At 34.8% G+C, this 13,843-nt stretch overlaps 1 protein-coding gene across 1 annotated transcript; it reads right to left on the bottom strand.

Annotated features, from left to right (window-relative positions):
- Nucleotides 1-2,657: 2,657 nt before the first annotated feature.
- LOC141600182 (vacuolar-processing enzyme-like) lies at nucleotides 2,658-9,291 on the bottom strand. The gene is made up of 9 exons (XM_074420363.1): nucleotides 8,907-9,291; nucleotides 5,566-5,730; nucleotides 5,313-5,469; nucleotides 4,895-4,980; nucleotides 4,618-4,814; nucleotides 4,415-4,463; nucleotides 4,102-4,311; nucleotides 3,477-3,683; nucleotides 2,658-3,150 (listed from the first exon to the last, which is right to left on the bottom strand). The coding sequence occupies exons 1-9, from the start codon at nucleotides 9,207-9,209 to the stop codon at nucleotides 2,968-2,970; spliced, it is 1,557 nt and encodes a 518-aa protein (XP_074276464.1). The 5' UTR covers nucleotides 9,210-9,291; the 3' UTR covers nucleotides 2,658-2,967.
- Between the last annotated feature and the right edge of the window lie 4,552 nt (nucleotides 9,292-13,843).

The raw sequence follows: 13,843 nt of genomic DNA, 5'->3' as shown, positions 1-13,843 counted from the left end.
CGCGGTAAATATGTACATTTGAGTTCTTTATAGAAGTACATAGTAGCTCCAATGAATATTTCCTAAAAGAAAAGTGTCATAAATTATTTTTAATTGGTATTTACTAATCGGCATTAACATTAATTTAAGTAGCATTTGTATAAGAAAATCTAAACTTTTTTGTTACTCTTTACAGTTTCCAATTTCGTTACCACTCGTTGCATAAGTTCATTTCTCACCCCCGCTTGTACCTTTTCTAAACCATTCTCTTACGCTCCTACTATCATCACTTCATATCTCTCTGTCTCCGCCGTTGCTACCCCCATCAACCCATCTCCATTAAAATTTGCCTTCAGCCTTGAGCCTTTTCCCTTCCCTTAGCTCCTTGCCTCTGTGTACAAACATAAATAATGAAAATACAAAAAAAAAAAAACATATGTTAAGGTAAATTCGATGATCTAATGGCCTCCTTTAATATAATACTTCCTCTGTCTCAATCATTTGTTTGTCTTTTATTAAAATAAAGCAAAAATCATTGGGACAAAGGGAGTATTATAATATCTCGAATTTTGTATCGATAATGTAATAAAAACAATAAATGAATGTGAGAGCGCTCAGTCGCTATATCCTTAGGAGTATATTAAATTTATATAAAATTCATTTGAAGTAATTAGTAGAAGTTTTCTTAAATCGTACATCAAGTTTTTATAATTTATTTAAGTATTTAAATTTAGTTTCAAATGTTGATAATGGCTTTCAAAGCCACTCCTACCCTCAACATCCGACCACACAAAAGCTGATTTCATCCGTAACTCATTTCCTATGCCAAAAAATGTTGCTCCCGAGTACTATCTATTAGTTAGTTAGTACAATATATTAATGTTGGATATATTCAGGATGGTTGACACTCCGTCGACCGCCAATAGCAAATGATAAACTTGGAAAACGATTCGATAACGATAGAATCACGAATCGTTTTCCTTAAAGAGTATTTCGACCCTTACATTTGCCTTGGGTTGCACAAAATCTCTTGTAGGATAAGACTATCGATTCCCTCTCGTTCTAGGCAAATAGAATCGGGAGAATACAAATGAAGTTTTGTAATTTGTTTGTTCTTTCAAAGTCGAAAAGTTTATGCATTTTCTCTTCTCTTTCAAGCATCCATCAACATGTATTTATAGATGTTCTGTATGCAACCCTAAAGGAAATAATCGGTTATTTCCAAGAGGTACCTTTTGGGACAAGTATGAATATAACTTATCCAAAAGCCACAAAAACTCGAGAGTCGCTTATGTGAGCGTGTACTCCACACTCCCTTACCCACAATATAGCGATACGAGTCTACTTAACTTTGACCAAATCCCGACTACACTTAAATAAAACCGGTGATTCACTTAAATCACCAACAATTACATGAATTATACCTTCCCTTGTAATAATAGATAATGTAATTAAGGTATTTTTATGTATGCAATTCCTTCATCTATCTATAAAATCATCAATAATACATAGGACAAAATTCATATAATAGTCCAAATCAAAGAAAAAGATATCCCAGAGAGGGATCAATAAAAATATGCAATATTTCTAGTGAACAGAAATCCTTTTAAGACGACCTGAAGACGTGAATTCACAAACTGCAGTAGAACTTATACAATGTGCTTAAATATAAGAGAACAAATGACATATATACAAAAAATTTATGTTAGAAATATCAGATAACAAATGACTAATAGGGTAATATGAGTAATATATACAGAAAATTCATGTAACTTCCATTTAACGTAACAAATTCGATGATGCTAGTAATTAAGTGGATCATTTACGTACCTTTAGGCTCACAAAGGCTTCCATTAAACAAATTGAGAAGTTTTTTCATAATCCATCTTATATACATTGTGCTTATATAATTCCATCCTATATACGGATTATATAGCAAATATATTTCTATAAATCAAGAAAATTAAGTTATGAATATGAAATAACCTGCACAACTTGAGTCAATGATCTAAAAGTTGGTATGGAGACTTTAATGCATATTATTTATTCCAAATATATGCTCATTGACATAGTTCAGGAATAGATTGAACTTTGAATTGTGATTTATATCAACAATTGCAAAGGTATTAGGCATTGATAAATTTCTTCTCATAGTTTTGTGTTAGATCACATATATGACAATTTTTTTCTTCCCGAAACAACTAATTTTTTAGGGAAACTTTATTAAATATACACTATATAATTACCATAAAATTAATTGATTCCACGAAATTAAGGGGGAAATATCTTCAATGAATCATTTAAGGAGATGATTAAATATTTAAGGAGATATCATTGTTTGACTTTTTAAAGTAAATATTCAAGAAGATATGCCATTGAAAACGGAAAGCATATCACTTTTGAATTCAAAATGGTATCTAAATCAGTTTGCCAAAATTATAATTATTGCATAACCAATCAATTATCAATTAATTAGTTAATTACTTACACTAAATCCATAAATTCGGAAAGTCAATGAATCAATTGCTATAAACATGGACTATATTGACTGAAATGACGTGATATTTTTTACCGGTCCGAGCATATATTTATATATATTTTTTAAAAAAAAAAATAGAGAATGACACATGGCGTTTGAAGGAGTAGTGACACGTGCCGATCAACGGGGCTGACGGTTATTGTTTTAATATAATATATGATGATATGATATGATGCAATTGTACATATATACATCCATTACATAGACTTCCTATATAAACATAATTCATATTTCTGGCATGAGGTTGTGTCAAATTTACAGAGAGCGACCCTTTGTCCGTGTCCTATACGTGGGTAGTATTCAATTAAAAGCAGCGTACAACATATATACAAGCACCTGGACCTCTGATAAATATAGACAGAGTGGCGACAAAATATCGTAATTAGGCATCGCATACTGAATACTGATTGAAAGTTTAAGAGCTAAATCTTATATGTAGGGCTGAGTTATCAAGCACTAAATCCCCTGTGCAGATAGCTCCAAGGGTTGGCTGGAATGCTGGGGCAAGCCTGTTCTGAAGCTGTGGCCATGTGCTCTGGTGTTATCCCGGCATTGCAAATGTTCGCAAAAGACCTCATGTGCTTCATTCCATATTGTGATAGAGATCCGCAATGTACCTCAAATGTTCTTACCTGATTAAAGAGTTGAACAAAGAATAAACAGAGAAAGTTCAATGCCATGAAATGGGAGATGGCACTACTAAAATTCTTACAGAAACTACAAGTAATGGCTGCCTTGCCAGTGAAGCATATTACTAGTAAACTTTAAATGTGTTACTTCCGTGAAGTGAACTTTTATTTTCATTCTCCTATAGAATGACTGTCTAGCTGTTGGAAATAAATTTGTTTGTTGACTGCCATTAAACTCATCAGTGTCGAACAGCCCTTATGGCTCATTTCACAGCAAAAATAAAATAAAATCGAAGGTTAAAATTTGGAGACAAATATAAAAGACATACAAGTGCTTTGAGGCGTTTCCAGTCATCAACAAGAGGTTCTCCTGCAGGTCGAATAATCTGCAGCATTTCTGAACCCTTTTCGATTCCAAAAAGGAGTTTGGCAATCAGTTCAATGCTGTCATCTAAGTGAACTCTGTGCGATATTGCCTCTGCAAACTTCTTCTGAGCTTCAACCTTTCTTGGAGAGCCTTCAGGAGCCTTGCGGAGCTATAACAAAAGAATTTGAAAAGCAGGTATTCATCAGAATATTGCTGTGTGAATGTTAGAAGAAGATTTATCAAGCAAACAACAATATTTCCAAGTGCTCAAAGATCTCGAGTCTAGGGTTAGTAGTGTCAGATGTTGAAAACATAGAAGACCTATTTTTACTGATAAGTCCACAACAAAAACTCGGCCTAGTATTTAGTATACATTATATTCATAACCCCAAATTGCCGAATTCTAAACTCCTGGAAAACCAGACTATCCGGATAGCATTACCCATGTGTTGAAAACACAAAGGCCTGTTTTTAGATGACTTATAATGGAATTGTCGGCACTCTTGTTTCCATACTATTTCTAACATAAAAATAATAAACTTTTGCTGATTTGAAACAAGACAATGTACAAATAAAGAATAGCGAACCTTATGCCAGAAATGGAGGAGATCGGCATCACGTTGGTTAACAGCTACAGAAGAACTAGAATGAAGGGAGTTATCATCAACTCGGGTAATGTTATCATTAGCAGGGTTTGTGCCCATAAATACATAAACCTTTTCTTTGTTTAGATCCACATCACCATACTGCATTACATTTGATCCATAGAACACGTCTGATCCTGTTCTTTTCTTTACCTGAGGCACCATGATATAACAACCACCTCTGTCAATGAGTAAAATCCATAATTTAACCCATCATAAGTCATTGCAAATCCATATCATATTACGTCATACTTACCAGCTCATACTGCTGCTTCAAGGTTTCTGCTTCCAAGTTGCGTTTTTCACTGTAATTAGTCCGAGGTTAGTTTTTGGCAAGTCTACTTACCAACTATCAAGTGAACATTTTAATAACGACGCCATTTACTATAATGATAGGTAACACAATGATATTCAAAGAAGAATGGGTAATGGAGTAACAAAAGCGTTTCTTGTATATACCTGTCTTCCATCCAAGAAACACTATACAAATCACCCAAACAAGTGTCATACTCTGGAGGGACGTGATCCTCGCCAGGACAGTAGGTTCCCCAACTACTTTCCCAAGCGTTTGAAGCAGTGGTGGCGTAGATGTTAAGACCATCAGGTAGAATGCCCTCAAACATGCTGCCAGATTCGCAGGATTCCAAATAGAACACCTGAAGTGACAGAGTTACAGATCATGTTAGATAAGGACGTCTTACCAAGTTTTCTTGGTAGGTGGTTTAAGGATTCTTACCAAGCTCTTGTAAGCTCCTAAAGCATGTTTCTTCTTCAGGGTGTCTATCAGATCATCAGCATAAAGGTATGGATAAGTAGGCATACCTGATGAAACACGAACGTTTCAGAGCGATTTAGACACGATTAAAATTAAAAGAAGAATTCATCGAGACACATTGTTGGGAAGTCCTACATATTTAAATTAAACTGAACTGAATTGAGTGTTTCTAGATGAATTGAATTTGCACGTAAGAAATATCCTTTGATTTACAGAAATCTATGAGATGTACACATCCCACATATATACATGTGCAATAGCAAGATTCTCTTTCTGGGTGGAAAAGGAGACACACGGGGAAAGCTTTCAAGATCGAAACCCACCCAGGTCACGACTATCATCCACAATAACTTAACTGGTTAAGGATCAAGAAACTAACCGATCACACCAGGACCACCATGATCAGAGTAAAAAATGAATACATGATCGTTAGGACCGCTGTCAACAACCTTGCCACTACCGCCAGTTGTAGCTGTTTTATTTCCTAGTAAGACCGCAAAAAAGTTATCAACAGTGACATCTTCTCCGGTATAATCCTGCCATACGCAACAAGTCGACCAGAAGTATTATTGATCACAATATAGAGAAGACAATACAAAGAAAGGGGTGATACGATTATTAATTAAACTGACCTTGGGAACTCCTGCATAGACGTCACTTCCCAATGGATTGTTAATGATGACTCCGGGTCTTGGGTTCTCCTCGTTGTAAGCAATGTCATCGTACATGAAAACGATGATGTTTTCGTCCTTTAGACCGCCTTTCTTCAACAATTGGTATGCATGACAAACATCAGCCTGTACAGAAATTTATCCAAGATCAGTAAGAATGCTGATTTGTACTCCCTAGTCCCTCCGTCATTTGTTTACCAATCTAATTTTTGAGTGTTTCACTCTTTTGTTTACATTTTTTATATTGAAAAAGGTTTCCCACTGGTAATTTAAGCATCCGCACTAATTTTCCACTTGTCAGTTGTCACCCATTAATCTCAACCACAAAAGTAAAGTCGATGTCAATAGCCAATTGGATAATTTGTACAAAAAAAAAAAAAAAAAAAAAAACAAAAACAAAAATAGTGGCAACTGACAAGAGGATAATGAAAGAAAACTCCAAAATAGTGGCAATTGAAAAGAGGATACCTTACCCGCCTAAAATCTATCTAAATGACTTGACCTGACAATGATTTGAACCCAAGCTAAGAATTGACCTAACTAAACCGATCTATAAGCGACCCAAAATCGACCTGATTGTAGTCATAACCCGTTATGACTCGAACCCGACATGACCTTACCCGAACCGAACAACCCGATTGCCACCAATAGGAGTAAGTACTTGATTTCTTTCAACAAAAACAAAAACTTTGGACCGGTAAGTATCAACTAATAAAGTAACAAAGAGTAATAGGTAAGACAAGGAGTTGAACTATACAGTTTTTTACAGATAAGGGACTAATCTTTCAAATTATACGGTTAAGGACTTGAAAAAGGTAACGCCGTTAACTATTATGCGTAATTGTAGTTGGGACCCACAAGAATGCTGGCGTCAGTTAATTATGCAAGTATAAATTTTTAATTATAAAAAAAAGAAAAAAAGAACAAACTTTAAAATATTGCTCATGTGATCATCTTCTACAAATCTCCATAAAGGACAAACGAAAAGGGGCATCTAAATCTAAAAATAAAAAAAATTCTGAAAAACTCATTTGGTGATTAGGTGATAGAGTAACAAGTGATATCTTTTAATTGTTCAATTCAAATTCCTTCTTGTGATGTTTAATCTATCTGAATTTTTTATGGTATAAGCTTCTTTTTTATCAATAATTGAATTTGCTTAATTTTTTTCATCTCTTTGCTATCAATTAACATTATGATGTTATGTAACAATAGTTGTACTTGCTTTTATAATCAAATATGCACAAACTCATGCCTAATAAATCTGTTAGGGTTAGTTATATATGTTTAGCATACAATAAGGTCTAAATTATAGGTGGAGTAGGATAATTAGTCAAATGTGGGCTGTATATGTTTTCATTGATTTTAGATGGGAGTATTTAACAATTTTATTTTGTAAGACTTATTTTAACGAGAGCTTGATTTTGGTTTGCATAAGCTTACTTTGGCTTTATACTAACAGTAAGTCTAATACTGAGTATATATAAAGTCTTCTCACATGTTTGTATTTGTGGAATATGACTGGAACCGGGAGCATCGTCGTTCATCACAAAGGTTATTAGCAGCTGCTCCCAAATTTTTATTTTATATTTGAAACTAGGCAAACAGATTTGGGGAGTTATTTGAGCATATTCATGAACAAAACTACAAACTACTCTATATTTTGACTCCATTTTTAAAGCATGAATTGTTTATTCACCGTTCATGAAACAATAGTTAAGATTTTTTTTTTTTTTCATCTAAGATATACTCCCTCCATTCAACTCCAATTTGCAACTATGCTCTTTGCGCGGGTATTAAGAAACGGATTAAAAAAACTATTAAAAGTACATAGGGGAAGAGAATGGTGGGGTTAAAGATATTAAAAAAATATAAAGGTGAGTTTTATGGTGGATTTGTGTGGGGTATGAATGACATTTTTTGTAAATATAGATTTTCAATAAGGATAGAAAAGTCTTTTACATGTCCAAATAAGGAAACCTATAAAGTGGAGTTGAATGGACGGAAATAGAATACTTGTAAAGTGGAGAATGGAGGAGTATCTCACAAACAAATGTCTAACAGTTATATATTGTTTGTGTAATTGCGGTTAAATTTAACCTTGAGGTCCTTAACTGTACAATTTGAAAGTTGGGGTCCTTATTTGGAAAAAAAAAGCATAGTTCAGGTCATTTTCTTACCTATTACTCAGTAACAAATATACTTTACGTGACAACTGAGACAGAGATATGTAGACGAAACAGAGGAGTGAAAGTATCTGGACAAAATACTTTCTCCACGAACAATCAAATAAATATTTAAAATCCGAATAAAAATGTACTCCGTAGAAACATCAATGATTAAAGTCATCTTATTTTTAAGTTGAAGACTTTTAATACATGTAGTGAGTAGTGACTCACCTTTACGCAAAGTTTAAACTGATGAGAACATCCGAATAGTTATCTTTTATGACCGGGTTCCTATCCACCTCCTCTTTGACCTTCTCACTTTACCCTCTCACAATATATATATATATATATATATATATATATATATATGGGCTGTGTTGGAAGGCAAGTGACTCAAGTATAATATACAATATTTTAACCTGTTGTGAGAGAAGAAAGTACTCCGTAGAACATAAGGTAGATAGATAGTAATGAGAGGATGAGTCCAAGTTATTATAGTTTGTCTTTCTAAAGCTCTCGGTCTCAACGTCTGAACCACTGGTAGAGCTAAAGACGTAGTGGACAATATCCAAGTTTAAAGGAGATGTGGCTTGTGAAGCTGATCATGTTTGCTTAACAAGTTACAACGTTCCATATAACCCTTGGGTTGAGAACGTGAGTTATGTGACTTGTAAAATTGATTAAGCTAGCTTTTACATTCTTCCATATTACTGCATATGCTCACTCATTTATTTACCAATAGTATACTCGTTCCTTGGAGAAATTCTGGAATCAAAGAAATGTGTATAATAATATACTCCCTCTTATTCACTATGATCTTCCACATTACTTTTTGGGGAGTTTTTAAGAGGAAGGAGATTTGTGGTGGAAAATGGAAGAAAATAAAAATAAGAGAGAGAATGTGAGGTCACAAGTCATAAAAACCACAAATAATAGACTAATAAGGAAAGTGGAAGAAGTTAGTGAATTTGCCATTTTCGAAATTGTGGAAGATCTTAATGAATATGAGGGAGTAGGTAACAAATAACCGGACTACCGAAAAACAACTACCCTTAGACAAGAATCAAGATTAATATGAAACCATTATTAAAAGAAATACTCGATAATTATAATTAATAAAATAAAAGGAAAAACCTGGTGTCTATAATTCCAGTAACCATTAGAACCAGCAATAAGAATAGCCCATTTAGTCCCAATAATATCATCATCAACATCGTTACTTTTAGGAAAAGCAATTTCAAGTATTGAATTATGATCAGAAGGTAACTTAATCAAATCATCACCGATAATATGACGGCTATTAACAAGCGAGCTAAGAAGGAGGAGAAGGATAACGGGTGCACCCGCAGTGTAGCGTATGCGTATCATCATTGAAAGTATCAAGGAGAACGAAGAGTGTGTACAAAAGTTGAGGGTTGTATTGTTAACGACGTTCATGTAGCTATATATAGAAGTAGTAGTATTTGTAGAATTGTAGGAGTTTTTTTAAGGGGTATTTTCGTACTTCTTTTTTGGAAGGTTTCAACTGCTGTTGTGATGTGATACGATGATGTTAAGATTCTGTGTTTTGGATGGTTGATATGTAAGCAGCGTGTATACAAGTACTTCTTGTTGAATCTTTGATTCCCTTTCTCACCAACTTGTGCCTTGTGGGGATTGGTAGCCACTTCTTCCACGCAACTTTTTTTTTTTTCTTTTTTTTTTTATGCTAACAAAATTATACTTATTGATCTTAACTTATTTCATCTTTTTTTTTGATGTGTGAGGTAAGTTGCAATCATAGACTTTCAACCCGTTTGGAAAAAATTGGATAAGAATGTCCAATAAAGGTCATAAGTCAGCAATTTTATTGGTCTCATGAATTATATTTAATTGTTAATTTCTCAAACAAATATGAATATCTAATCTCACATCTCTGATAATACTTGAAAATTTCCGCATTCGATCCGAAAATTTACAAATACGCATGATAAGGCCCATTTTATTTCAACTTTATTGCAGCTTGTATACTCATTACACACACTGTAATACCCCGTATTTTATAATAATATATTTTATGAATTATGTATAAGACGGAATAATAAAATAATAATAATAATAATAATAATAACAATAATAATAATAAGTTAGTAATGATAATAATAATAATAATTATTACTATTATTATAATATACGATATATATATATATATATATATATATATATATATATATATATATATATATATATATATATATATATATATATATATATATATATATAACCACTTATACTACCATCCTACCCTTATATATAACTCCACCTCACCTTATCCATTCATCACATCAAAAACTCCACCACACAAATGACAAGAGAGGAAGAGAAACTAGATGATTTTATCCCTCCGCCTCGAGATGGTAAGATAAGACTGTCTTATACTAGCTTATATATTAATTATTTATACCGTTAACCCGCCTTGACCCCGATTCACCTCTAGCCGTAGTTGACCCGTCATTTGACCATCGTTGAGCACTCTAAAACGGGTTTGCCCGAATAGATTTGGGGCTTGTATTTGTTGTTTGTGTGACTATTACAACCCAACCCACCACCGTTGTAACACAATCCCAATAATATGGAATGTGTACCTTTGGGCTCATTATTTGTCATCACTTAAGCCCAAAAGTACAAGACCTTGTTACTAAGTGGTGGGTGAAATCCTTTATAAACACCCGATGTGGGACAACTTTTCCTCTTAAACTCTTGGGGTATTACAAACTCCCCCACTTAAAGAACACAACGTCCTCGTTGTGCCTCGAACTTGACCGCAGCCAAGCCAAGAATCCTCTCCCGCTAGGTGGGTGACCATAGTACTCCTGACCACATGCTTACCACACGGTCGCAGGGTTGCTCTAATACCATTTATAACAACCCAACCCACCACCGTCGTAACACAATCCCAACAAGATGGAATGTGTACCTTTAGGCCCATTATTTGTTCTCACTTAAGCCCAAAAGTACAAGACCTTGTTACTAAGTGGTGGGTGGAATCCTTTATAAACACCCGATGTTGGACAACGTTTCCTCTCAAACTCTTGGGGTGTTACAGTGACTCAGTTTTGAGGCTAGATTTTAACCCTCGACTTGTGGGTGACCAGGGCTGGTTAGGGGGTGGTTGTGTCATGGGTGGTGAGGGGAGTTGAGTGGTGATCATGGGTGGTGGAATGGGTGGCGGTTGGTGGTGCAAATGGGGTTAAAGGAGGGTACACGGGCTGTGTGTGTCTATGTCGTGTGGGTGGTTGTTGTGGTCGAATATGTTTGTGTGTTGCCGGTGTTGATGTGCTCGGCTGGTGGTGGCTCAGGTGTTGGGTCATGCTGTGACCATCGTTGTGGTGGTGGCCCACGGGGGTGGTGGTATGGTGGTGTTAGAGGGAGTGTGTCTTGTGTGTTGTGTTGGCGTTTTTGTGTCGTGTTATTGTTGTTGCTACGGTTGTCGTTGCTGCTGGTCGTTGTTTGGTGGCACGTGGGTGCTGTGGCACAAAGTCGTGACCACCATGGTGGTGGTGGCCCACAGTGGTGGTTGTTTTGGTAATGGTTGGTAGGTATATGTCGAGTATTTTGGGTAGTTTAAGACGGGTTTTGTTTAATTGAATTCGTATTTAAGTTAATTAGATTAGTTAGTAATTTTATTTAATTATCGTAATTAAGTGCCAACTTTATGGAGGATCACATTTGTATCCGATTGCTTTATTGTTTAGCGGGATTGCTAAAATGTAGGTTTATCCTACTCAGTTTCAATAATGTGTATGTTTGGTAGTGGCTCATTTGTCATTACTTGCATTTGTATCCGATTGCTTTATTGTTACACGACGTCCAAGTCTAAGGTGTACGACAAAGACTCAAAATGAGAACTACTTGCAAAACATTGCTAGATATCAGCTAAGAGATATAGACGATTTTTGAGAGAGAAGAAGAGAGACTGAATTTTTGTGTGTTCTGAATTAAGAAATCCGCACACTATTTATAGCAGAGGTATGAAGGATCCAGAAGGCAATTTATTGTGTCTCGTAAATAGTTTTTGGAAGACTGCACAATCAGTTTAGAAATTGTCTTAATCATTATAGAAGACTACGCATTCAGTTTTCGGCAATTGTGCAAAAAATATAGAGAATAAGTGATCTCACATCCTAAAGGCGCCCCTTCACTACTACACCTATTAGTAGTGCAACTAAATTGATCACTTATAAACCATAAAACTCTAAACTATTCTACCAATATGGGATGGAAAATAGCTTCTTTTGAAGCAATACTTCCAACAATCCCCCACATGATTCAAAAGAAGAAAAGAATTAGCTGATATAAGGCAACGGAACGTAAGTCTTAAGATGACTATGTTGCTGGGGAATTGACTTGTCACCTAGTGCATACAATTACCTGCTACAGCGGTATCGAGTTTCTCTTGGCATTGGACTCTACACGGTGGTTTGTAACAGATAACTGCGCACAAACTTGGATTTGAATCTGCGTTCGTCCTCGCATGCCTGGGATCTCGTGAACTCTCTAGAGGTCCTAAAGCCTAAGGACCTCATAGGGGGTAGGGCATTTCCCCCACGTTCACATAGATAAGTCCATCAAGTTTTACTGTCACAAACCACCCCTAAAGAAAAAAGACTATGAACTTATTAAGAGCATAGCCCAACCTTTCTCACATGACAGATATAACACAATATAAAATAGAATACTACATCACTTTTTTATTAAAATAGGAATGGTAGTAGTATCACAATATGAGATACTCGTGATTTCGTTTGACCCATTGAACTTGGTTAACCCCAAGTTGGGAAGCCCCGTCACAATTCACTCCCAATAGGCTTTAAACCCATTCCATGTACTGCCACACCAGCACCAATTTCTACCATGGCCATTGGTGGTAGGAGGATCTCAATATCGTCTTCACAATTTACGTACATACATACTCTCACATTGTTTAAGGGATCTCAATATCCACTTACCATTCACAACCTTTGTGAACACATTATCCGATCAGATTATCCATCACTCTTGATAATCTGCCAAAAAAACCGGATGCTTCAGATTATGATGCATGATAGTTAATGGAGCCAAAATATTCCGACAAAGGAATATAACCACTTAGCCATTAAGCTTTTTATCCTGCAAATTCTTCTCAATATATTCATACTCCATTACATATTCAACATTGTAACTATGCATCTATAACTTGCATGATATAGCATTATAAAAGACACCGTTTTCCTAAGTCAAATAAATATCATAATTATTCGACATTCAATTAAATTGCAAACTCAATCCCAAATTCTATAATTATTTTAATGGATTAGCTTACAAAAAACAATGGTGTTCATCACCTATAACATCGACATAAGCTATATCATATCTCTCATAACGCATACAAACATCATATATAAGAATGCAACAACCTTTCCACCAAATTTCATTTTGTCATGTATAAACTGTATACATCTTAATTATCAGCTCATATATTAGTGTTCCAATCATCACCACATTCCGTTAAAGAAACAATTTTATACAATCACAATATCAGAGTATTCAGATCGAACTATCAATCAATTCCATGTAATTGCCATTATCACCATTTCAACACTAAAACTCAATTGTCTTACGACAAAGTTAAAGGAAGTCATACCTTCACTAGACTCTCCCACAATCCACAATTTACCAAAAGCCGTAACTAAGGAAATGCTTTTAAACCAATCAATTAACGGTCATACAAATTGACAATGTAATCTCAAATAAATTTTGTAAAACATTCACCTCAACTACAAAATTTCAAGTAGTGATAGTGGCCAATATTATATGCTCAAGGCTAACATTCAAGATGACATAAGATGATGAAAAAAAATTACCTTTTCTGAAACATGTCACCAAAGATCAATATTGTCATATAGGAAATTATTAACATCATAAACCAAGATGCCAAATTATTCATTGTCATAACAACCTATACATAACAAATTATATAAGATCCAATTTTGTATTACATAAAACCATACAATATTTTTCTTTAACACGCTCCATATATTTCCAAGTATATC

The sequence above is a fragment of the Silene latifolia genome, chromosome 9, assembly GCF_048544455.1.
Source record: "Silene latifolia isolate original U9 population chromosome 9, ASM4854445v1, whole genome shotgun sequence".
Classification (NCBI taxonomy): domain Eukaryota; kingdom Viridiplantae; phylum Streptophyta; class Magnoliopsida; order Caryophyllales; family Caryophyllaceae; genus Silene; species Silene latifolia.
Note: the sequence above shows the minus strand (reverse complement) of the source record. Positions and strands in the feature narration are given on the sequence as shown.

Coding starts and splice junctions, on each gene's coding strand:
- LOC141600182 (XM_074420363.1), bottom strand. CDS start 9,209: ATGAACGTCGTTAACAATACAACCCTCAACTTTTGTACACACTCTTCG. Junction 4,981..5,312: donor TGGTGGTCCTGGTGTGATCG/GTTAGTTTCTTG, acceptor GTGTTTCATCAG/GTATGCCTACTTATCCATAC. Junction 4,312..4,414: donor TGAAGCAGCAGTATGAGCTG/GTAAGTATGACG, acceptor ATGGTGCCTCAG/GTAAAGAAAAGAACAGGATC.